The sequence below is a fragment of the Myotis lucifugus genome, unplaced genomic scaffold (assembly GCF_000147115.1).
Source record: "Myotis lucifugus unplaced genomic scaffold, Myoluc2.0 scaffold_543, whole genome shotgun sequence".
NCBI lineage: Eukaryota > Metazoa > Chordata > Mammalia > Chiroptera > Vespertilionidae > Myotis > Myotis lucifugus.
The window spans coordinates 447,063-472,378 of NW_005871591.1; the positions used below are offsets into that span (position 1 = coordinate 447,063).

At 43.5% G+C, this 25,316-nt stretch overlaps 1 protein-coding gene across 1 annotated transcript in view; it reads left to right on the top strand.

Moving 5' to 3' along the window:
- The window catches only part of CNST (consortin, connexin sorting protein), a 73,289-nt gene that overhangs the window by 20,488 nt on the left and 27,485 nt on the right, over positions 1-25,316 (top strand). The window contains exons 2-3 of the mRNA XM_014446500.2: positions 8,053-8,481; positions 20,461-20,666. Of these exons, the coding sequence (XP_014301986.1) occupies positions 8,103-8,481; positions 20,461-20,666 (585 nt within the window). The 5' untranslated portion in view covers positions 8,053-8,102. The remainder of the gene's footprint in view (positions 1-8,052; positions 8,482-20,460; positions 20,667-25,316) is intronic.

Genomic DNA, 25,316 nt, shown 5'->3' on the forward strand with positions numbered 1-25,316 from the left:
CGGGCCGGATCCGGCCTGCGGGCCGTAGTTTGTCCACGGCTGCTCTAGCCTTATGGTATAATTTTTCTATGACCTTCCTTTTTTCTATATGAAGAATGAATTCCTTATAACCAAACTTTTATTCTTAATAAGGAAATATTAAAACAATCTGGTTTACTTCTGCACTGCACCATCACAGAAAGAATAGTGTATGACTGTTTTACTTATTCTAATTACTATGCTATATTCATGAAATTCCAGGAATATTTTGAGCATGGAGAAGTACCAAAAAATGGGAATGCGTGATCCTGTGGTTTCCATCCTGAAAATAGGATATACAGACGTATTTAAAAACTTCACTTAGAAGCATATAGTGCTATTTCCTTTAGTATTGACCTTGTTTAATTATAGTAACATTAATGTCTGTAGCCAGGAAATGCCTACCGCACAGCTTACATTAGCAAGAGAGAATCCGGACTGGAGTGAATCATCCTAAGCCACAACTGTGGCTCAGGTGGCACGGTCGAGGCAATGTCCTGGGGAGCAGCATTTTCCAGTGGAATGGAATGTGAGCCTCATGGGGAATTTTGTTTTCTAGTAACCATGTTTCAAAAGTTTTTAAAAGGTGAAATGACACATGTTCTCCCTCTGGGGAGCACGCCCCCATCCTTCCTTTCCCCCTCTTGCTCTCCCCCCACCCCCAGCCCCAGCTCCTTACCTTTGCTTTTCTCTCTGCTAAGCTCCAGGAGCCCTTCTTCTGCCTCTGTGACTTGTTTCCTGAGCCACGCAGCCCGGCTGGCTCACTTCTTCTACCTCTGTAACTCTCTAAATAAACTTTCTCTTATAAGTTGATTAAATAAATAAATAAAAAGTGAAATTCAGCCCCAGCCAGTTTGGCTCAGTGGATAGAGCGTCGGCCTGTGGATGAAGGCTCTTGGGTTTGATTCCAGTCAAGGGCACATGCCTGGATTGCAGGCTCAATCTCCACTGGGTGGCATGCAGGAGGCAGCCAGTCAATGATTCTCTCTCATCATTGATGTTTCTATCTCTCCCTCTCCTTTCCTCTCTGAAATCAATACAAAAGCCTATCTAATAAAAGAGTAATATGCAAATTGACCATCACTCCAACACAAAGATGGCCGCCCCCATGTGGACACAAGATGGCCTGCAGGGGAGGGCAGTTAGGGGTGACCAGGCTGGCAGGGAAGGACAGTTAGGGGCCACTGGGCCAGCAAGGGAAGGCAGTTGGGGGTGACTGGGCCTGCAGGGGAGGGCAGTTAGGGGGGACCAGGCTGGCAGGGGAGGGAAGTTAGGGGTGACTGGGCCAGCAGGGGAGGGCATTGGGGGTGACTGGGCCAGCAGGGGAGGACAGTTATGGGTGACCAGGCTGGCATGGGAGGGCAGTTAGGGGCAATCAGGCTGACAGGGGAGCAGTTAGGCATCGATTAGGCTGGCAGGGGAGTGGTTAGGGGGTGATCAGCCTGGCAGGCAGAAGCAATTAGGGGAAATCAGGCAGGCAGGCAGGCGAGCGGTTGGGAACCTACAGTCCTGGATGGTGAGAGGGATGTCTGATTGCCCTCAAGGGGTCCCAGATTGGAGAGGGTGCGGGCTGGGCTGAGGGACACACACACCCCTCCCCCCCGTGCATGAATTTCGTGTACCACGCCTCTAGTATATGTATAAAAAGTGAAATTCATTTTAATGATAGGGTGTATTTAAATAGATCAACATCATTTCAATATTAATAAATATAAACCCAGTACTATATGGGTGTGGTGACTTTCTTCCTCAATTCTGAGTTGACTATGAGTAGCCAAATTTGAATTTAGGGTTGCCCCACCTGCGTGGCTCACAGTTCATGGGCTTGATCCCCAGTGGGGGGGCATGCATGTGGCAGTCGATCAATGATTGTCTCTCATCATTGATGCTTCTATCTCTTTCCCCCTCTCCCTTCCTCTCTGAAATCAATAAAAATATATATTTTTAAAAATTTTTTGAATTTAGGTTTAGTGGAATACCTAATTGATCTGTTTACTGTCTTCCTCTAAATTTATTTGTTTTGACTAGAAATTATCAAATTTAAACTTGGGGTCCCATGTTAATGCTTAAGAACTTTGGCTTCTTTCAAAAGTAAAAATATAGTACTTAGGCCTAATTTGTATGAATTACAGAAACATGGCACACATACCTCCTTAAAGCATTTTAATAAAGTCATTGAGTAATGTTATATATTTAACTATTCCGATCTTTTTAGATTTTAGTAACACCTGATGTTTGTACTCTCATCAGATGTCTCAAAAGTGAAGTCAAGTCAGCCTGGAGTTGAGGTTATATTTCTAACAAAATGTAGATTTCTTTCTGTTAGCCTGTCACACTGTATTGTTTATGAAAAGCTTCTTTGAAGTGTTGTGGTTTTCGGGTTTTTATAAGCCTCACTTCAGCATGTTTGCCTGGCATTCTTCAGCGGTACAGAGTCAACATGTCAAATAACTTCACGCAGTGGACATATTTGGAATGCGATTCTGCCGCAGGAGCTGGGAGCTTGAGCCGCACGCACTCTCATGCTTTCAGAAGGCAAAACCGGCCGGAATCAGTGCAGTGACTGCGTGTTGCTGTTCCTTTCCTGAGAACTGGTTACCGACATAGGGACTCTCACAGAACAGACATGCAGTTTAGATGCGGCAACGAGCCTTGAGTGCTACGTCAGCTGTGCCTCTGGCTCCAGGCCCTGCGCAGTGCTAGCATGATGCTCAGCCCTGTGTGTCAGCTGGGTTCCTTCTCCTGGAGACCTTCCCTTGCCCAAGTGCATTCTCATGGTGAGATGCACGAACATCAACATTGTGACTGTATCATATTTTTCATATGTCTTCATCGTATTTTACACATTTTTTAAAAGGCTGATAAAAATATTGTTGGTCTAGCATTGAGGGAGAGGGAAAGAGGAGAGAGAAGAGGCAAAAATAACATCTGTAACTGCTTCCAAAAGCAGTAGGACTACAGTGATTACAAGTCCCATTAAGAAAGTTATCCTGCTGAAACCGGTTTGGCTCAGTGGATAGAGCGTCGGCCTGCGGACTGAAAGGTCCCAGGTTCGATTCCGGTCAAGGGCATGTACCTGGGTTGCGGGCACATCCCCAGTAGGAGATGTGCAGGAGGCAGCTGATCGATGTTTCTCTCTCATCGATGTTTCTAACTCTCTATCTCTATAACATCTGTAACTGCTTCCAAATCAATAAAATATATTTAAAAAATTACAAGTCCCATTAAGAAAGTTATCCTATTGTTTGAATTAAAATATTCTAGTTGAAGTGCGTCAGCAATGTAGACAGAAGCCAAATACTGTATGATCGGTCCCTTTACCTCTCCGAGGAAGTGGACGGGAATCCATGTGCCTGACTTTTTCCTTTTCAGAGAGAAACAGTAGAAAATTGGTTCTCTTACTCCTTCATGTATCTGTAAGAACAAGGCCCAAGACTAGCCATTGTGAAGAATAAAAATTACCTGTGGCTGGGTTATGGGCATCCAGATGCTTACATCTAGGAGGACACATAAGCAAAAATATACCATGTAGGACAGTATTTGGGAAGGACTCTGTGGTGGTACAGACTGCCATAGAGCAGCAGCCGCCAACCTTTCGGACCTCACGGACCACCGTGGTTCGCCGACCACCTGTTGGTGACCCCTGCTCTAGTGGGTATGTTATGTTTGGGCCTTTTGGAAGGGAGAGGTCAGGGTAAGCAAATTGGATTGACTTTTCAGCCAGGACTTGAAGAATTGGTAGGTGTCTTGTAAGAATAATTATAAGACATTCATGCCATGGAAAGACCATAAGAGTCAGTATTAATAAGTAGTTGACAGCCCTGGCCGGGTTGGTTCAGTGGATCGAGTGTCGGCCTGCGGACTGAAGGATCCCAGGTTCGATTCCAGTCAAAGGCATATGCCCGGGTTGCAGGCTCAATCCCCAGTGGGGAGCGTGCAGGAGGCAGCCGATCAATGATTCTCTCTCATCATTGATGTTTCTATTTCTCTCTCCCTCTCCCTTTCTCTCTGAAATCAATAAAAATATTTTTTTAAAAGTAGTTTACAAAGTTACCTTTTGAGAATTAAACTAATTGTCATTACAAACTAATAGGCAACATGTCTTGAGGCCCAAAGGAAGGGACACCTATGCTACTGGTAATAGTTACTGAAATAGCATATCAGGGTGTCCCCAAAAAATGTATACACACTTTGAATAATTATAAAGGCAGTGTTTATTGAAATACATTTCATTTTCAAAATGTAATAGAATCTACAGACATAGTGTGTTTGCATTTTGGGGGGACACCTGTATATAGCTTTAAATGGTTCTCAACAGGAGAAGGCAGGCCATGTAGGAAATGGTGCATTGTGTGGGCCCAGCACGTCCCAGGGAAAGAGAAGACTTCCAGGAACTTGAACTTGGTCATCAGATGTGTGTCCCCTGCTGTCGGGCGGAGATTAATCACTGGGGCGTACCTCACTGGAGTGAGGTACTCTTTCAGTTACAGACTTCTCCCCGTTGTCCGTAGGGCATAATGACAAGAATGTGGCCTCGGGATCAGAACTCGTTCAAATTTCATGCCTAAACGTGCGAGCCGAGTGACTCTTGACAAGATACGCTACTTGTCTCTGCCTGGGTACCATGGGGCTAAAACCATCTGTCTGCTAAGGAATCGTGAGGATTGAATGAAAGCACTGATCTGAAGAGTTTCACTCAGGGCCTAGCACGACACTCAGCGAAGCTGTGAATATGATCTGTAATTTTATACCCACCAAGAGCCTTAACCACTAATTTCTTGATACCTGAATCATCTCAAACAGGGTGTGCAGGTCGGACACTTAAGCATTCCAGGAACGAAATCAGATACCCCGTCACAAAGCAGTGCTTCCCAGCATTCTCAAACGGTGCTGGGAGCCTGAGTCCGTCATCAGGAACCTAAGCGTTCCTGGGAGGTCAGGAAAGCGCCGTTTCTGAATCCGCCTTGAGGCAGAGGCTGAGACCTGCACGAGTGACCTGCCAGTGTTGAATGCCAACCTGGAGAATCTGTGCAAGTAATGACAGCCCGCTTTCATTCAGCATTCACTGGGGGCCAGGCACCCTGCTAAGTGCTCTGCCTGCCGTGTTGTGTCAGCCTCAAAAACGACACTTCAGGGCAGGTTTTAAAATTCTCCTCTCTAATGAGGGAAGTGAAGCTTGGAGGTGCTAGGTAACGAAGTCACGCCGTTGTTCGTGGCAGAGCCAGGATTTGAGCCTCAGTCTGCCGCTGCTCTCAGCCATCACGCTGCAGCGCACCAGGGTCGGACCAGGAAGTCCTGGTTTCAGACCCAGTTCCACTTCTCTCCAGGAACGTGATCTGAAGCCAGGGGTTGTTGCCTCTCGGGCCTCAGAGTCTCCATCTGAAGCCCAGAGTGAATGCGGCCCATGTAACGGGCTTATTCGGAGGATTGGGAATAAGGCACGTGAAGTACCCGGCACAGTCTCTAACGAACGGAAGTGACTCACCACGACAGGATGGCTACTATTTGGGGCTCTCCAAAAGGTTTTCTACTTCCCACTGTCCCCCTTAGCCTGTGACTTCCGTGTCACTTGCAGGTAAAAGTAAAACCTTTGTGCTTTTCAACTGCAAATACATGTAGACTATGGCTTGTTTATTTAAATTATAAAATAATCGAGGCGATTACCAGTTTTAAGGTCTGACATTTGTCCTACATAGCCACATAAATTTCACTGTTTTTATTGTGATAAAATATAAATAACATAAAACATGCCATTTTAACAATTTTTTTTATTTTTTTTTGTTTTTTGTTTGTTTGTTTGTTTGTTTGTTTTATTGCTTAAAGTATTACAAAGGGTATTACATATGTGTCCTTTTTTTTCCCCCGCCTTTGACAGTCCCCTGGCCTCCCTACCCCCCAGTGTCTTATGTCCATTAGTTATGCTTATATGCATGCATACAAGTCCTTCGGTTGATCTCTTACCCCCCTCCCTCCTGCCCCCCAACCCTCCCCGGCCTTCCCGCTGCAGTTTGACAATCTGTTTGAGGCAGCTCTGCCTCTGTATCTACTACTGTTCAAAAGTTTATAATGGTCTCTATTATCCATGAATGAGTGAGATCATGTGGTATTTTTCCTTCATTGACTGGCTTATTTCACTTAGCATAATGCTCTCCAGTTTCATCCATGCTGTTGCAAATGGTAAGAGTTCCTTCTTTTTTACAGCAGCGTAGTATTCCATCCTGTAGATGCACCACAGTTTTCTAATCCATTCATCTACTGATGGGCACTTAGGCTGTTTCCAGATCTTAGCTCTGGTGAATTGTGCTGCTATGAACATATGGGTGCATATATCCTTTCTGATTGGTGTTTCTGGTTTCTTGGGATATATTCCTAGAAGTGGGATCACGGGGTCAAATGGGAGTTCCATTTCCAGTTTTTTGAGGAAACTCCATACTGTCTTCCATAGTGGCTGCACCAGTCTGCATTCCCACCAGCAGTGCAACGAGTGTTCCTTTTTCTCCACATCCTCTCTAGCACTTGTCGTTTGTTGATTTGTTGATGATAGCCAGTCTGACAGGTGTGAGATGGTACCTCATTGTTGTTTTGATTTGCATCTCTCGGATGATTACTGACTTTGAGCATGTTTTCATGTGTCTCTTGGCTTTCTGAATGTCCATTTTAACAATTTTTAAGTCTACAATTCTGTGTCATCAATTATACACTGTCATGCATCCATCACCATTCTCGTTTCCAGGTCTTTCCATCACCGTAAGCAAAGCCTCTGTTACCATTTAACAGTAACCCCCTCTATTTAGAATTTCTTTTAGTTCTACACTAAGTTATTCTAGTCAAATCAAATCATCTTACTTTTTACATCACATACCTATCCGTTGAAGATAAGTAGTATATGTTTTAAGGAAGATGATACCAGTCAGATTTGGATATTTTTATGTTTGCCAAGCAGTACTGTTATGTCTGAATCAAAGTATTCCAGTTGCAAAATATGTTGAAAGCATATGATACAACCAGGGTAGAGTTGATGATATAGTTTATACTTCCTTTACATATTTTTAAAGAATTGTACTTTACATGTCTAAAGAGTAAGCATTTCTGTTTATTAATTAGAAGAATTTAAAAAGTTCTATTATTGAGGGGTAGGGTTTTTTTCCAGAATTACTGGAATATTTTATTCAAACCCCAAATCATATTTGGCATGAAATAAAACTAAATCTGGCTGACACCATTCCCCTTAAAATGTAATGTACTTTTTGATAAGAGTGGACACAACGTGACTGATCAAGGGCTTGCAATCCATTTTGTAGATCTTCAAAATGTTAGCAGGATCCTCGAAACAGATATAAGTTTAAACTAAATAGGCTAGAGTTAATCATGGTGTTCTCTTTCTTATCATTCTTAATTGTATAAAAGGAGTTTGCTAACAATTGTACTTTTTTAGGGCTTATTTTCAGAATGTGAAAGATGTAATGAGAATAGTATAAATATATGCTACCTGAATTTTTCCCCACATGCCTTTTTCAGTTTATTTTAAATAGATATAAATGTTTTCATTTGCAAATATTGCTGGTGTTTGTCCAGACAAGGACTTAAACAACTAACTTTCACTTGTCCGGTTAAGTGTCCAGTTACAGCATGAGTGGTCGATTTTAGCAGATAACCTCATCTTACCAATAATTTCTTTCATTGAGGCAACAGTCCCAACATGATGCACATTAGAATGTCCTAGAGAACTAAAAATACACCATCTCTGGGCTTGAGCCACAGAGACTCTGATTTGATAGATTTACGGCAGACTTTACTGGCGTGTTTATTTGTAGTAAACATCAGCCAGGGTTGAGAACCACTGTGTCCAAACGAGAACGGGGGAGGGGGGCTGGGGTGGGACTGCGAGTGGGCGAGAGGGGGCGGGAGTGAGCGCCAGGCATTTCCCACGCCTCCCTGGTTAAGTCAGGCAACCCCAGAGAAGAGGAAAAGGAGGCTCCCTGGTAGATCCAGAATTTAGAAAATAAAGCAGCTTTTCTCTTTTTGTCATTGCAGACATGGAAGGACTTTAATGAAACTCACAGGACTCCACAAAAGATGCTCTAATGGATGACAGTGAACCGCCTGCAGGTAAACTTCAGATAGAACCACAAGATGGGCGTCATCCCGGTGGCGGTGTGGAAAGTGTAGGGTCCCACTTGCCTTCTGCATCGGACGAAAATGAAAATCGCCTTGACGGGTGTGGGCATGACCGCCTAACCAGCAGTGACGGTGCCATGGGCAACCCTGCAGCGTCCGAGCAGGACAGTCTCAACAACAATGCAAGCTGCACACCCAGCTGTGAGGCGGCCGCCAGTGAGACCTCAGAAAACACTGCTTGTGAAGGCCCCAAGGATGGACAGGACTTCTCGGGAAAGGACGAAAACTTACCTGGAAAGAGAAGCCCAAAAACCAAGACAGGCACGGCCAGGAAGATCCCACCAGGTATTGGTTTTAATTACTGCCTGTGCCACTCCTTGAAAACACATCTTCTTCCCGCCCACACTGTGTCGGCCCTGCATCTCGCTTGTCTTCTCTCGGTATAGTCCGGAGCTAGTGCTACAGGTGCACAAACAGACCCAGCTGTGTGGTATTCGGGCGTGTGCCGTGTCTCCGCAGCGTCCCACCGTGTGGGTGTACCATCCTTTGTTTAACCATTGCTTTATGGCTACTCCCAGTATGCTCTGTAATAAATGTGCTAAAATTGACATTCTTTATACATGTTTTCACACTAGATACTTTAAATACAGGGTATCCCCAAAAACTGTATGCACACTTTGAATAATTATTAATCCCAATGGGTTAAATCTGAAAAGCAAGAAACATCAATTGATCTAAAGATATTAAAGTGTGTATACATTTGGGGGTGGGGAGAGAGATTCCCTGAATATAGAGTCCTCTTCCTTTATAAATTAGACCCTTTTCTGCCAAAATTAGTCTCAAAAATTTCCTTCTGTCATCACTGTGGCTTTGATCTCTAACCTGTGAGTGTATGTGCTTGTATAGTCTTACTCTCTATAAAATCTTTCCAACTCACTCAGTGGGTGAATATATACATTAACATATAATGTTGAATAAGACATCAAGCTTTAATTATCTATAGTCACTTTGGTTACAAAGTAATTCAGAGCATAACTTATTGGGCATGTGGTTTGGTGATTAAAATGTCGAAGTAGGGACTATTTTGCCTGGATGACAGGGCAGCCCTGGGAAAAGGCAGCCTCTGGCTATTTTCTATCGGAAGCGGGATGGGGGGGCGGCTGGAGGGTGCTGGGGCATCCCCCGCTGGGACTCCTTGGTCAGCGCCACTCCCAGGCCAGCCGCCTGCATCCGGCTCTCGTGCGCAGAGTGCACTGCCTCCTCTCACCTGCTGCTCTCTTCTGTGTCTGTGGCTGATTTGCCATAGTCTGTTTTTTATTGGTTTTTTTGTTTGTTTTTAATATATTTTATTGATTTTTTATAGAGAGGAAAGAAGAGGGATAGAGAGTTAGAAACATCGATGAGAGATAGATCAGCTGCCTCCTGCACACTCCCTACTGGGGATGTGTCCACAACCAAGGTACATGCCCTTGACCGGAAACGAACCTGGGACCCTTCAGTCCGCAGGCTCTATCCACTGAGCCAAACCAGTTAGGGCCAGTATTTTTTAATTTGGAGTAAAAGATGAAATTTTCCAGTTTCTACAAATCAATCCTTATTTATTCTATAAGGTAACTTGATAACTTTTTAATGCAGCTCATGATTTGACTTTCCAGTTAATTGATCCCTTTGTCTTTGCTTTTCCTTAGTAGTCTTAAAGCAAATTAAAATAAATTTGATAAGCAATATGAAAGCATTTTCTTACAAGACCTACATTAGCTATGATATATACAGTACTATTTATATAAATTGATTTATTCTTTATAATTCAAGGGAAGCTTGACTGTGCCTCTCTAATCCAGTCTTGTGATATTTTTAAGAACTGAGATCTAGTTGCATGTGTATCAGGGTCAGTCATAGCTTCACGATTATGACTCCTTTTACGGTATTCCTCCCTTCCATGGCCTTATCCCAGTTTTCCTAGGTGGGATTATATAATTTAAAGTTGCTTAGTACTTACTACCAGTGAGAAGATATGTATAGAATTACTACCCCCTAATGCACTTGAAATAACATGTTTATAAAACCTGGGAATAGTCTTTATAAAGATTATTTTAAGCTTATTTTTTTCCATCTAATATAAAATGAGTATAAGAGTGTAAGAAGCCGAATTAAGAGTTGTAAAACCTAAGTTGAATCTTACTTCTGGTTCTAGGTCACTTGGTGAGACCTATTTGCTCTGCACTTCACTTTCCTCCTTTGTATAATGATGATGTTCATATATGTGTATCTACAAAATGCCTTTCTGAGCAGAGAGTAGATTTCTGAATAGAAATGGTATGTCTACACTCGGTTGAAGTTTGGTGATTTACCTCTGGCTTATCTGTAGAGTTTTTACATGTAAAGGGTACGTTTTCATTTGTACTGTAAGTTTTCTTAAAGGAAGGTAAGTCTAGGTGGGCAAAAGAATGTTAAACTGAATGAAAAGCTGTTTTTGAGGGTAGAATTATCCCTTTCTGACCCAAAAGGGGCCTAAGGTGGGAAGCTTGAGGACTACCTGGGCGCTTGCCTGTTTACCCTGAGATCCCTGAGGCCCCTGCTCTCAGTCCGTGTCCAGTCACAGTCTCGGTGACGGTTTCTCCCTACAACTCTCGTTAGCCTGTTCCTCCCCGTCTCCACCACATGGTCCCGGCTCCGCAGCGGCTTTAGCTGGAGTCCTGCCCAGGACCCTGCGTGTGTCTCCCGCCCTGCCTCTCCATAAGCCCCTCTATGTGGGAACTAACACTGCAGACATTCATGCTGGGCAGGGCATACGTACTCTCCTCTTTACTGGGAAATCTTAACATCCCAAACAAGTACAGTTCCAAAATTTTACAGATGAGTATTTTTCTAATAACAGAATAGTTTCTAAAATGTGAAATGATACCTGAAATGTGACTTTCAATCCCAAACCAGGAATAAGCTGCTTGTCGGTAAGTGCTCTTTCAGTACTTTTTAAGAAACACACATTAAGGTAAACTCACTCCTATGCTCCCTGACCTAGCTTAATTTATAGTACTTTTTTATGTACCCCAAGGCTAGTACTGTTAAAAAAAAAAAAATAGAGCAATAGTATTACGATACATGATTTTATCGATTTCCTGGAGGCAGCATTTCTATAAACCTGCTAAACCTTGAACTTGGCCTTATCTAAGTCCAGTTGTCATTATGGTGAGGGCTTATTTTTTCTTTTTTCTTTTTTAAATATATTTTATTTATTTTTTACAGAGAGGAAGGGAGAGGGATAGAGAGTTAGAAACATCGATGAGAAACATCGATCAGCTGCCTCCTGCACACCCCCTACTGGGGATGTGCCTGCAACCGAGGTACATGCCCTTGACCGGAACCGAACCCAGGACCCTTCAGTCCCCAGGCCGACGCTCTATCCACTGAGCCAAACCGGCCTGGGCAGGGCTTATTTAAGAGAATTTAATCCCCTTGATTAGTCAACTAAGCAGGGTTACAGGCTGCGTTACAACAAGTTTTCGCTGGCATCGTTTTAGGTAAATAATATTTCAAAAATTAATGGAAATGAGCCTATAAATATTTAACAGCTTTATTGAGATATGCTAGTAATTCCCACCTAAATTGTACAGTACAAGTCAATGATGTATAGCTATTCAATAGCTGTGCAGCCATTACCACAGTCAATTTTAGGACATCTTCATTGCCACACAGAAACCCCATGCCTATTAGAGTTGCTCTCCCTTTCCCCCTTAGCCGTCCCAGCTCTAGGCAACCACTCACCCACTTTCTTTCTCTATAGACTTGCCTGCTCTGGGCATTTCACATAAATGGAATCGCACAATGGATGATCCTTTATGACTGGCTTCTTTCACTTAGCACAATATTTTCGGGATTCACCCATGTTGTAGCATGTGTCAGTACTTTGTTCCTCCCGAGGTCAAATAATACTCCATTGCATGGGTGTCTCACATTTCATGTACCTGTCTGTCAGCTGCTGGGTATTCTGGCTGTTTCTACTTTTTTTTTTTTTAATATGTTGTTATTGATTTCAGAGAGGGAGAGAGAGATAGAAACATCAATGATGAGAGGGAATCATTGAGTGGCTACCTCCTGCATGCCCCACACTGGGAATCTAGCCCGCCACCTGGGCATGCACCCTGACCGGGAATCGAACTGTGACCTCCTGGTTCATAGGTCGATGTTCAACCTCTGAACCACGCCAGCCGGGCTGTTTCTACTTTTTAGCTGTTATGAATAATGCTCCTGTGAACATTTGCATACAGGTTTTTGTGTGGACATATGTTTTCCTTTTGAGGGGTTTTATATGCACAGGAGTGGAATTACTGGATCATAAAGTAACTAACTTTTTGAGGATCTGGCAAACTATTTCCTGAAGTGGCTACACCATTTCACACGCTCACCAGCAATATATGAGGGTTATAGTTCCTCCACATTTCACCAGGACTTGGTAATATCTGACTCTTTTTATTAAAGCCAGAGTTGTTTTTACTTAGAAGTAATTCACATGCCATAAATTCACCTTTTCATAAAGTGGTTTTAGTACATTCAAAGTTGTATAACCACCTAATTCGAGAACATTTTATTCCCCCCTAAAAAGAAACTCCCCATTTTCCCCTGTCAACAACTGGGGCATAAATTTTGAATAGTTGTGAGATACAAGTTTAGATGAAGTTTCTGATGGTTGCCATAACAACTTCAGTTATTTACTCAGCCAGTCGCCATAGTTTCTAAACATTTGACAAAACAGCTCAGCAACTGGCAGGAAGCCAGAGGCGGCAGCAGATGCACATTGAGAAAGACCCTTCCAGACGGACTTTGCCAACCTGCAGTGCCCAGACTTGTTCCACTGGAGGCCTTCACAGCGTGGCCGCTGGGAGGTGACAGAGAGGCCTGAGAGCTGGGAAAACAGCTCTCGAGATGGTCTGTGTCCTGCAGTCAGGCTGTGCAGTGAGAACAAAGACTTGGGTTTTGAATGTTGGCTCTGCCTGTTCCTGTGTGACCCTAGAAAAGCAGTACCTCTGTTCCCGGAGCCTCCTGCCTTGTCTGTGGCAGGACTGATCCTACCTGTCTTGTCCTTGAAGTGAGCAATCCTGAATGTCAAGCACCTGTGAAGTCCCCAGCGTAAAGTAGGGGCTTCTAACTGGCAGCTGTCGTTGTGTGTGTCACCCGGTGAGTTGTAAGTGGCATGAGTAGGAGCAGCATTCAGCAAAATCAAGACATTTCTTTAATTTGACTCTAAATCCATCTCACCTCTTTTGTCCGTATGTTTCATCTGTGATCTTGGTAACACTCTCTTTCTAGATTCACCTCTCCCTGCCCCTCTCCCCCCTAATGTGCATTCCTCTTCATGCCTGCTGGCATGTTGACTGGCATGGATCCTGAAGGCACATTTGCATTTTACATATCTGGCTTTGACCATGGAACCTTTTATTGAAAAGAGCCTGGAGCGTATTCTAGAAGTGCTTTCTCAGATGCACTGTGTATTTACACAATCTAAATATTGAGTACAGGGTACTCAGACTTAGTGTATCCCAACTAAGTGAGCCTTTCATATGAGAGCAGAAAATAAATAATGGTCTTTGAGTTCAAGACAGTGTGGCTGGAGGCAGAGCGCTTAATGACGAAGGTCGGCTTATAGATGGGTGTGCCGTGGACATTACGAAACTTAATGTTCAGCCATTAATTTACGAGGAGCCAGGGTGAGAGCAGTCAGGTCACTTTCCTTAGGGCAGGGGGCAGTTTGCCTGCAGCCGGCGCTCTAACCACAGACCTTTGCGCTGCGCTGAAGGCTGAGCCACCGCCTGAGGGCACAGGAGGGTCACGTGCCACACATGCCACGTGGAGCAATGGTGAGTGTGCCCTGATTACGTGAGATGCCCTTTGACCCCACATCAGGTCCCAAGGAAGTTGGCTAATTTTCAGATTTATCTCACTCATAATACTAGTTCCGGGAAAGGAGGGAATGTTTCCCTTTAACCACTTACACGCATTTAGCCAAGGATTGCAGATATTTAAATGGTGAGCACTCCTCTATTTTCATGAGACTAAGTAGGAACTTAGGGGTGACGTGGGGGACAGAGGAGTAAGCCGCAGAGGAACTACATGAACCATGTGTCAACATTTATTTCTGCTCCCTCCTCCAAAAGTATGGGCAAGCTGCGCATCAGCATGAGCGAGGAAGATGGATTGAGGAATTCAGGATGCAGTGGCTCAAGGAATCATAACCTGAAATCACAGACAGAAAGGCATTCAGTTCTGTTTTTTATTGCAGTAAAATATGTACATAAATGTGCCAGGTTAAGTGTACAGTTCAGTGGTATTAATTACATGTTGTATAACCATCACCACTATCTATTTCCAGAGTTTTTATCACCCTGAACAGACTCTGTCAGCATTAAGCAATAACTCCCCATCCTTCCGCCCCTTGCACCCCATAACCTCTGTTCTATTTTCCGTCTCTGTGAATGTGCCTGTTCTAGATACTTCATGTAAGTGGAAGCATATGAGACGTGTCCTTTGGCGACTGGCTTTTTCACTTAGCGCATGCCTTCAGGACCATCCGTGTTGCAGCATGCATTCCATTGTATGAACATGCCACCTTCTGTATGTCCAGTCATCTGTTGATGGATATTCAGGTTGTTTCCACCTTTCGGCTGAATGTGAATAGTGCTGCTGTGAATATTGGCATATGTGTATCTGTTTGACTGTGTGTATACCTGGAAATAAGCCTGTTTGGTGTGTATGTAATGGAATTGCTGGGTCAATGCAGTAGTTGAACATGTGCTGGAAGAGGAGAGGAATGGCAGTTAGTGCTCAGTGGGTACAGAGCTTCTGTTTGGAGTGAGAAAGAGTCTGGAAATGGATCGTGGTGAGGACTGCACAGCATCAGTGTCGTTAATGTCACTGAATTGTACACTTCAAAATGATTGAAATGGTTAGGTTTTATGTTGTGTTTTAAAAATCATCATAAAAATTGATAAGAGTTTCAAACTCAGTGATAAGGACACAGAGAACTAAGTTGATTATAGCTTACTGAGTCTTAAAGCAAAAGCTCCTACGCATTTATTGAGCACTTTCTGTGTACCAGCCACTGTGACACATGTTTTCTATGGGACATCATATTTAATCTTCTCCACAGCCTTATTATTTGTGGCCTTGCACTGGTGTGTGCACATCTGAAGAAGCAGTGTTTACAGAATGGCTTCGGCAGGGAAAGTCTTTCTCCAGTCAGCCTGCCCAGAGGTTCTGGCTGGGCCATTGGTGGTGCTCATGGGCTGGCTTGCTGCTAGACTCCTTAGATGGGCAAGTCTGGTGCCTGGGTCAGTAGGTGGGGAGGCTTGGTGCTTTGATCCACAGTGGCCAGCCTGGTGCCTAGGTCTACTGGGGCAGGCCCAGTGCCTGATCCTACATTGGGACTTGGGGAGAGCCCGGAGCCTGGGTCCTTGATGGCCAACCAGGGGACCACTGGGATGGGGCTGATGAATTGGTTCATGAGGGTCCGCCTGGAGCTGGAGTGAGCTTGGAGCATGGGGCCATGATCGCCGGCCTGGATGCTGCAGGGCTTGGCCTGGCCCTGAGGAAGGCCAGTAGCCAGACTCTGTCAGAGTTCTCCTGGAGGCTGGGGCCATGGGGGTCACCCTGTCTACATTTCTTAAATACCGGAATCACCATGGAGATTTTGAATGTTTGAGATGGTCAGATCTAGGAGGGACCTGAGATCTCATCTAGGCAATCCCTTTATCTTAAAGATGAGGAAACTATACTATCTATATATATAAAAGCCTAAGTGTCCATCCGACCAGTAGCTATGATGCGCACTGACCACCAGAGGGCAGACGCTCAACACAGGAGCTGCCAAGATGCACACTGGCCTTTAAAAATAAACAGCACCACTGACCTGGTGCCGACAAACTAACACTCAGCTTCCCCCAAGTGGGACACAGGCCCCGTGACACCCCACCAAATTGCAGCCAACGCTGCCAAGATCCCATGGTGCAAAATGCAGCCCCCAGCCCAGCCCAGAAACGGTTGCTGTGGGCGCCGGGTAATGATGCCACATAGCAACACCCAACTTCCTCTCCCTAGCGACTAGCATCCTTTGAGTTTCTTCAGTCCAGGAACCCAACTTGCTTTATAGCCAGGTGCAGACATTTCACAGTTTAACCCAGGGGTCCTCAAACTACGGCCCGCGGGCCACATGCAAATACAAATATTGTATTTGTTCCCGTTTTGTTTTTTTACTTCAAAATAAGATATGTATAGTGTGCATAGGAATTTGTTCATAGTTTTTTTTTTAAACTATAGTCCGGCCCTCCAACGGTCTGAGGGACAGTGAACTGGCCCCCTGTTTAAAAAGTTTGAGGACCCCTGCTTTAACCAAATGTTTGTGAAGCCTTTTCCCATGCCTCATCTCATTTGATCCTCACAGAAGTCCTAGAGTAGATAGGAGACTTGATAGAATCCTATTTTCTTTTCATTAGCAAGATGCGAATAGTGATATTAAAATATTTCTTCTAATTAATTTCCTTTCAATGTGCGCGAATCCATGCATCGGGACACTAGTAGAGAATAAAAAGTCTACTCCAAGGTCACTTTGAAAATAGTGACAGAACTGAAGCCTCTCGCTCGGGTTCCAGTGCTGTTTGATCTACCCTACTCTGTCCCAGCAAGGAATGTTATCTCAACAGATAGGGTGCTTTTATCTAAGTCATCTCTGACACTCATGATCGTCAAGCCCTGATAGGTAAGTCTTTTGTGGTCTGAGTCTTACAAGTTTCCCTCTCCTGTTAACCCATCTGGAATGACCCATCTGAGCTTAGCTCATATTTTTCATCCCCTCCCTACACTTAATGATTAAAGTCCTATATTCTTTCTAATTGTTCACATCAGCCTTTGTTGCTCTTGGAATCCTTAGATTTCTCTATGCTTTTGAAACTTCTGTCGGTTATTCCTCTTAAAATTTCTTTTGTTGCTACATAATTTTATATTTGTATTGATTTCAAAGAGGAAGGGAGAGGGAGAGAGAGATAGAAACATCAATGATGAGAGAGAATCATTGATCGGCTGCTTCCTGCACACCCCTTACTGGGGATGGAGCCCGCAACCCAGGCATGTGCACTGACCAGGAATCGAACCATGACCTCCTGGTTCATACCACTGAGCCATTCCGGCCAAGCACTACATAATTTTATTTACTAATACATTGCTTATTTATAAATTGTACTTATGTGTAAGTACAATTATTAATTATTAAAATAACTTAGAGACAAAATAGATTTAGCAGGAATCATGACCATTATGAATCTACTAGTGTTCAGAGCACAGATTCATGCACATTGAAAGTAAATTAATTAGCAGAAATATTTTAATATTGCTATTCGCCCTTTCTCTATAATAGAAGTGTCAACCAAATTCATGATCGACAATGACAGATAGAAACACACATGTGTGATTGGCGCCAGTGAGAGCTTTATATGTATTGTGCATGCACGAGTCAACTTAGCCTCTTATAGATATAGAATAAACTTGCTTAATTAGACCTGATTTCTGATGTAGCTAAACTTTTTCAAGCCCAGTGAAGCACCCAACTTCTCTTTTAGGTAATTGTCAGCAACACAGCAGTAAATATCAACACAAAGCAGATTATTATTGTAAATCACACAGGGAGAACAAAGGGTAAAATATTGAACTGCAGCAATGTTTGACTATATTCTGCGCAGTGAGAAAACCTGAAGTTATTTTCAAGTTCCACCATTTCTTTCTTCTTTTCAGTCGGGTCAAGTTTCTAAACTTTCTAAATCTCCGTTTTCTGGCTAATGAAAAGAAAATAGGATTCTGCCAAGTCTCCTATCTACCTGCTCCAGGACTTCTGTGAGGATCAAATGAGATGAGGCACGGGAAGACGCTTCACAGACATTTGGTTAAAGTGTAAAATGTTTGCACCTGGCTATAAAGCAATTCGGGTTCCTGGGCTGAAGAAACTCCAAGGAGGTTCTGATAAAACGCTAGGGAGAGGAAGCCGAGTGTTGCTACGTGACATCATTACCCGGCGCCCACAGCAACTGTTTTCAGGCTGGGCTGGGCTATGGGCCACATTTTGTGCCATGGAGTCTTGGCAGTGTTGGCTACGATTTGGTGGGGTGTCGCTCAGGGTGGTGGCAGGGCCTGTGACCCACTTGGGGGAAGCCAAGTGTTGGTTTGTCGGTGCCAGGTCTGCGGTGCTGTTTCTTTTTAACTGGCCAGTGCGCATCATGGCAGCTCCTGTGTTGAGCGTCTGCCCCCTGGTGGTCAGTGTGCATCATAGCTACCAGTCGGACAGTCAGGTGGACACTTAGGCTTTTATATATATAGATGCTGTCTAAATAACTGAGATAATCCATTTCCATTATTCAGAATCCTTTTTTTTTTACCTCCTTGAGATAAGGTACTCATAAATTCTGTTCCTTTTTTTAAAACTTGGAAAATTCTGTCTTTAACTCCATTTTACTGAATATGAGTATTATAAAATTTTAACATTTTTTTCAAAGAAGAAACATGAAGTAGTATTTGATAACTATGGGAAGAACTAAATCAAGAGAATTGTAGAATATGGCAGGCTAACCTTATTTCAGTCTCTATGAGATTAAATATTTTAGACAAAGTTGTATGGCAAGGGAAGAGGGAAATAAAACAGTACTTCTCTTAATATCTTTGTAGTTTTCTGTGGAAAGCTAGTAGCAACCATGTGGTTTAAAAATTAGCAAGCAGACAAATCACTCATGTTTTCATGAAAACTGTCCCCGCAGAATGGCAGGCCATCACTGCACCTGTACTTCCAGAAGCCAAGTGACATAAACTTTATAAAAGAGAAGTTACAACAATATAAGAAATCACTACGGATAATTTTGTTTTTTCAAAAGCACATTACTGGAATTTTAGTGCTGAGCCACTGCTGGATACAAGGGGCATAATGTGGTACATAAACTAATCCTGTGCTGCAGGAGTTGTGACCCAATAAAGATGAGGCCGTACACCAGTTACTATAATGCAGCCGGATAGAGGACTCAGAAGAAATTACTTCAGGCTCCTGCTATAGGGCAATACATCGATTTTGTTAGGGGAGAACATAAGTAGGCGTGGATGAGAGGAAAATGTTCCAACTGTTGGCATCTCTAAGTGCCTTATTAGGGAGATGAAGAATTGATCGGTCTGGTCAGACAGTGGGTTTATTTAGAAGGCAGTAGAAATCCTAGCCGATTTGGCTCAGTAGATAGAGCCTCGGCCTGTGGACTGAAGGGTCCCAGGTTAGATTCCTGTCAAGGACACAGACCTTGGTTGCAGGCTGGATCCCTGGCCCTGGTCGGGGCACATGCGGGAAGCAACCAACCGATAGGTCTCTCTCACATCCATGTTTCTCTCTCTCTCTGTCTCTCCCTCTCACTTCCTCTCTCTCTAAAAATCAGTGGAAAAATATCCTCCGGTGAAGATTAACAACAACAACAAAAATAGAAGGCAGTAGAAGACAGGGTTCTGGACACCATCTAGAGGGCTGGGGATTGCATCCTCAGTCGTGGTGAACGCACTAAACTGCTGGGTAAGATCCTGTCTGGGGCAGACCAGCTGACGGTCTGGACAGTCAGATAGTCTATCAATTTGAATATGAAAATTGGAACCGATACTGAGAATTTAGTGAAGGTTGACATTATAATGTATAATGATTGAATTTTTAAAATTTTGTGCATCATTTCAGGAGCTGTGGGCCACGCATTTAATTTATTGGTGACTTTTTTATTTTTAGAAGTTTGTATTACTTAACTTTTTTACTAGGAAAAATGTTTCTGTGGCCATTAGCTCTGGCATCTGAATTGGTACTGCTCTTCTGGGATCCAGAAGTAGTTCCAAAGTTATCAGGCCAGAGTTTGAGGAGGAAAGCTTAACCCTTTAGCCAGCAATTTCACATGATAAACACATTTATCTTCCGTTCAGTTCTGTTTTATTTTGGGCAAGCGAGGACTTCAAATTACATACAGTTATTCCATTTTTTTCTTTGGGAGAATCAAGTTTTCGGTCAGGTTTCAACCTGCATAAACCTTCACAGTTCTATTTAGATCTATTTTTATTAATACTTTTAGTGATAATTCTGCAAAAATGGTTTATGTGTGTGCTAATAGAAGCAGTCAAATGTCGGCACAATCTTAATCAGGCCAGTAACTGTTTTCTGGGGGTTTTCACGTATTTAGTCTTATTTGAAAATTGTATCATGAGCAGGCATCATTGTTTCAGGCTGTCCCACCATGGTGGGAACTTATCCTAACATAGGACTTTATTTACTTCTTCCAGGACTTTCCTCGGGGGATTCCACACCTTTAATGCAAGAAGACGTGCTAAGTGCAGACGCACATGCTGTTGGTGAGGAAGAGTCAGCCGAAGGCAATGCTAACGACCAACCAGAAGCCCCGACACTGGCTTTGCAGTCTCTCTTCTCACTGATCCGCGGTGAAGTGGAGCAGTTGGACTCGAGAGCACTTCCCCTTTGCCTCCATCAGGTACTGGCTGAACCCTTCCTCTTCCTAAAACCCTGGGGCCACTGTCAGCCATGACCCGAATCCAGTCCTGTAGTTGACTCTACCCCACCTGTCCTCGGTGAGCCCACGAGAAGGGACCTGGGCACGTGGGTGGTGCGAAAGTTAATATTACTGAATAGTGGCCACTGAGTGGACATGAATGCTCAGTCAATAGTTCCAATAACCGCTAGCTTCTTTTACTTAGGGAATAAGGTGTTTGCCAGTTAGAGTCCATGTAGCAAGCACTTAGTGAGCACCAGATAGGTGCCAAAAACAATGCCAGGGACGAGGAAACAGGATTAGCTACAGGTGTAGCCTTAAGAGAGCCCCTGTGGAATAGGAGAAGCAGCTGTGTGGGTAAATAATTGTGGACGTCTGAATTCAGTGTTGGTGTAGACAGGTGTTTAAGCCTAAAATGTGTGGTTAATTTTGTCCCGTAGATATTACGGACATGCAGGATATGTAGGCCAAGCATGTCAAACTCAAAGGCTAACACAGGCCAAATAAACGGGGCATGTGGCCACGGGTCGTGAGTTTGACATACTTGATGTAGGCACTTTGGGAGAACAAAGTGAGGTGATGCAGGAAGAGAGGTCACAGTGGGGTATATCGCTGGAGATTAACATGGAAAAGAGATGGGAAATGAAATTGGGTAGCTGGTGGCACTGAGGCTTTAGGGACTGGGGGTGTTTAATTAGGGGAGTGCCAGAATCAAATTTGAATTTTAGAAATATAGCTCTTCTGATGACTGGGAGGGTAAATTAGGAGATGGAGAGCCGGGAGATCCAGAGGCCTTTAGGACAGTGATGAGGGAGCTTTCTTTCTTACACAAAAGCTAATTCAGAAAAAAAAAATAACATACTTATGAGCTATGTTTTATTTTCCCTTAAAATGAAAATAACTGGTACAGGGGAATGGAAAAAGCTTGGCCTTTTTCTTCATTTACTTCTGTTGCATTTTAACTTTTGCAATGAGTAGTAAGTAATTTTTGACTTTTAAAAAGTAAAATATAAAATAGCTTTTGTCCCAAGGCAGGAAAATGTATCCTATATAGTAAAGAGCTAATATGCTAATGGTCATGATTCCGTCACGCTGTAACGACCGATCAGCAGGAGGCTGTGTGCAATGCAGGTGCGGGTGGGCGGGGCTGCATGCAGGTGGGCGGGGCTGCGTGCGCGGCAAGGCACACATGGGTGGGCATGGACTTGACGCTGTGTCCCTGCCTGGCACCAGCTGGGGACTTGATGCTGCATCGGCCGAGTCTGGGTCTCTTCCCTTTTAATGTGCATGAATTTCATGCACCGGGCCACTAGTATTCTTATAAATTTATATTGCCTCCTTTGTGAACCTGAAGAATGCCTTTGAGAAAATGGGTGCTGCTTTTTGACTCTAAAACCTTCAAACTTGCCTGGTCAGTGTGGCTCAGCAGTTGAGTGTCAACCCAGGAACCAAGAGGTCACGGGTTCGATTCCCCATCAGGGCACAAGGCTAGATTGTGGGCACGGTCTCCAGTGTGGGGCATATGGGAGGCAGCCGATCAATGATGTTCCTCTCTCATTGATATTCTATCTCTCTATCACTCTCCCTTCCTCTCTAAAAATCCATAAAAAACATATTTGAAACCTTCTAACTTGCCCTAGTTGAGAAGCAGCTTTCTCACCTTTCAGCCTTCTTTGTGTTTGTACAGTAGAGACTTTGCAGAAGGTAGTCACACTTATTGTAACTTCATCCTCCAAACAACCTAGAGGGGTAAGGATTAGCATCAGCTGTTTACAAGAGGGAACGCAGGCTCCTTTACAAAGCAAGTTTCTTATCATTCTGGGCTGGAATTGGTCTATTCCATTCATTGCATCTGTTTTTGTAACAACTTGGGTGAAATTTGAATCTGGGCTATTTATTAAGTTACATTGTTTAATCACATCTCATTTCTTGAGGTTGACAATATAATTGTAGGTCAGGGAGGAGAGTGTCCTTGTTCTTGGGAAACACACATGCAAGTATTTAGGAGTGATGTATTTAGGAATTGCTTTGAATAATGCCAGCAACTTACTCAAGATTTTTCCATCGGAAAAAAAATACGTAAGAGAGAAAGCAAATTTGGCAAAATGCCAACAATCAACGATTCTAGGTGAAAGACACATGGCTGTTGATTTTCCTATTCTTGAACTCTTCTGTAGAGTTTCAATAAAAAAGAGGGGAAAGGACGTTTGGAGTAGGTGGAAATAACAAATGTGGTCAGATCTTTTCAAGGAGTTTATGTCACTGGGGTGCTGTTACATTAAAGGAGAGAAAAATGCGCTTATCCATTGGCAGGCGATCCTACGGCCGAAGCAGATCCAGTAGAAAATCACATTTTCGGCAGGAAGATGGTAATGATCATGATCAGGCCTGAAGATTATTTAATTTTTAACATCTCAAAGGGAAATTCTGCCCTCGTTCCCAGGAACATACCAGTGTGCTGAACCCTGTAGGTTACGCTTCTTCAGTATCTCAGCCTCGTCTCTCCTGGCAAAGGAGCTGGGCACGTACAGTGCGCTTGACAAGTGCGGGCTTTGGCTCTGCCTCTGACATGCTGAGTGGCTTTAGTTTCTTCTGGGAAGTTGTAGAGCAAGTGAGAGAATGCATGTAAAAGCACTTAATGTGGTGCTTGGAACACAGTAAAAGTCAAATAAATACTAAGCATCACCCTATTCTCACTGTCACGGATTCAAAGATTGCTGTTAGAAATGAGGCTGGGATCAGCATAGCCATGAAGATGCAGCAGCTGAGCCATCAGGGCAGCAGAAGCAGCTGACGGCCCGCAGCCCAAGAAGACAAAACGTCCTCCTCCCTCCCAAGGGAGACACAAGTCAGGGCGAGACGAGGTGGCGTCATTCATTTCAGTCATTCCCTGTGCCTTTCACCTGGACTCACCAGCTGCTGACATTTTACCAAATTTTTGCCCTCTCCCCCCACATATTTTCCATGGAAGCACTTTTCCCCACATCCAAACCCGGTCAGCAAGTCCTGCAGATCTACTTCAAAATATGTCCAGAATCTGATCTCCTCGTGCCTCCTTCATTGCTACCATCTCAATACAAGACACTGTCGAATCTCATCGTATTCTTTCAGTAAACGCCTCACTGTGGAGACCTCTCTGCTTCCACTCTTACTTCCATTTAGTTTTTTCCCTCCGTACAGCAGTCACTGTGATCCAGATGAAATGTAAGTCAGATCATGTTACCCCTCTGCTCAAAGCCCTCCAGTCCTCGCTTCTCATTTAGAGTAGAAGCCAGAATTCTTACCATGACCCACAAGGCCCTACATGATCAGGCTAGTTCCTCTTCGACCTTCATTCCTAAAACTCTCCTTCTCATTCACTCCTTCCCAGGAGAGAGGTGGAGGGAATCTCCAGTGATTCTAAGATGAACCCTGAAGTTCATCCAAGTTCAATCCTAATATCTACCAAGAAGGAGAGGGTAATTAGTCAGTCCTGTGTGGAACAAATCAGCAGACTCTGAAGAGAGACTTTTATACCATTTTCCTGTTTCGGAATACTTGATGTGTCTGAATATACTGAAAGAAGATTTAGGCTCTTAGTAGAGTATTTGGGGTTATTCAAGTGAGAAGTGCATGGAAAACTATGCCCAGAAAAAAGGAAAGGTAAAGAAAAAAGTAGCTCCAGGAAAAACAAGTTTTTAGGAAAGAAAAAATAATAATAGTTTGGCCCATAAAAGGTAAGCATTAAATATTTCTCTACCCATTGCTACAATATAACAATATGGGTTGCTGAATCTGTATGAGAAAATAGTATATGTGTTTGTGGGATTGAGGTAGAGGAGAATCAAGAGTCAATATTTGCCTTCTACTAAAACTGAAAAATCATGTAACAGTAAATTAAGCATAATGTTTAGAGACATAGAAGTTAAAAAAAAATAAGAAAAAAAACAGGTAAAAGAAATCTAAGTGCTTGCTCCTGAAGGAAGAAAGGAGTATAGAGCAAGAAGGCGGGGCTTTCTTAACACACCTTCGAGAGCTATTGACTCCTGGAACCATGTACAGTCATAATTTTGATAAAAATAAGAACTAAAGGGTGACATTTGTAATTTAAGCATAAGGTGAGAAGAGCATCTAGGTTAAGGCAGTGACAGTGGAAACAGAGAGGGATGACTTTGAAATCTTGCAAAGGAAGAATCACTAGGGCTTGGTGCAGATAGCGAAAAGGCGTGAGAGAGGAGTCAGAGGCAACTCTAGGGTGTGCAGTTTGGAGGAACGGTATGTACCATTAATAGAAATTGGAGATTAAAGAGGGAGAGTTAACTTGGGGTGGTTATTATTTTTAAAGTGATACTATGTGGCATATTCCTAAGGCCATTGGAAATATGACTGCAGTTACTTTAGACATTACTTTTAACTCTTGGGACTCTTAACAGACTCCATTTGAAAATTCTGGTTCTGGGGTGAGAGTAATGTTTCATACACCGACTTAGTTAACATGACTGCGGTCAGCTTTAAGGTGTGACTGAAGTCTAAGCCCGGAAGTGAGAGGAAGGACATCAGTGCTGTAGTCTCCGTCCAATGAGTTTTTACTGAAAAGCATCGGACTCAGGCAGGAAGTGCCTCCCTGGGATCCTGAAGCCCCTCTGTGAGGCT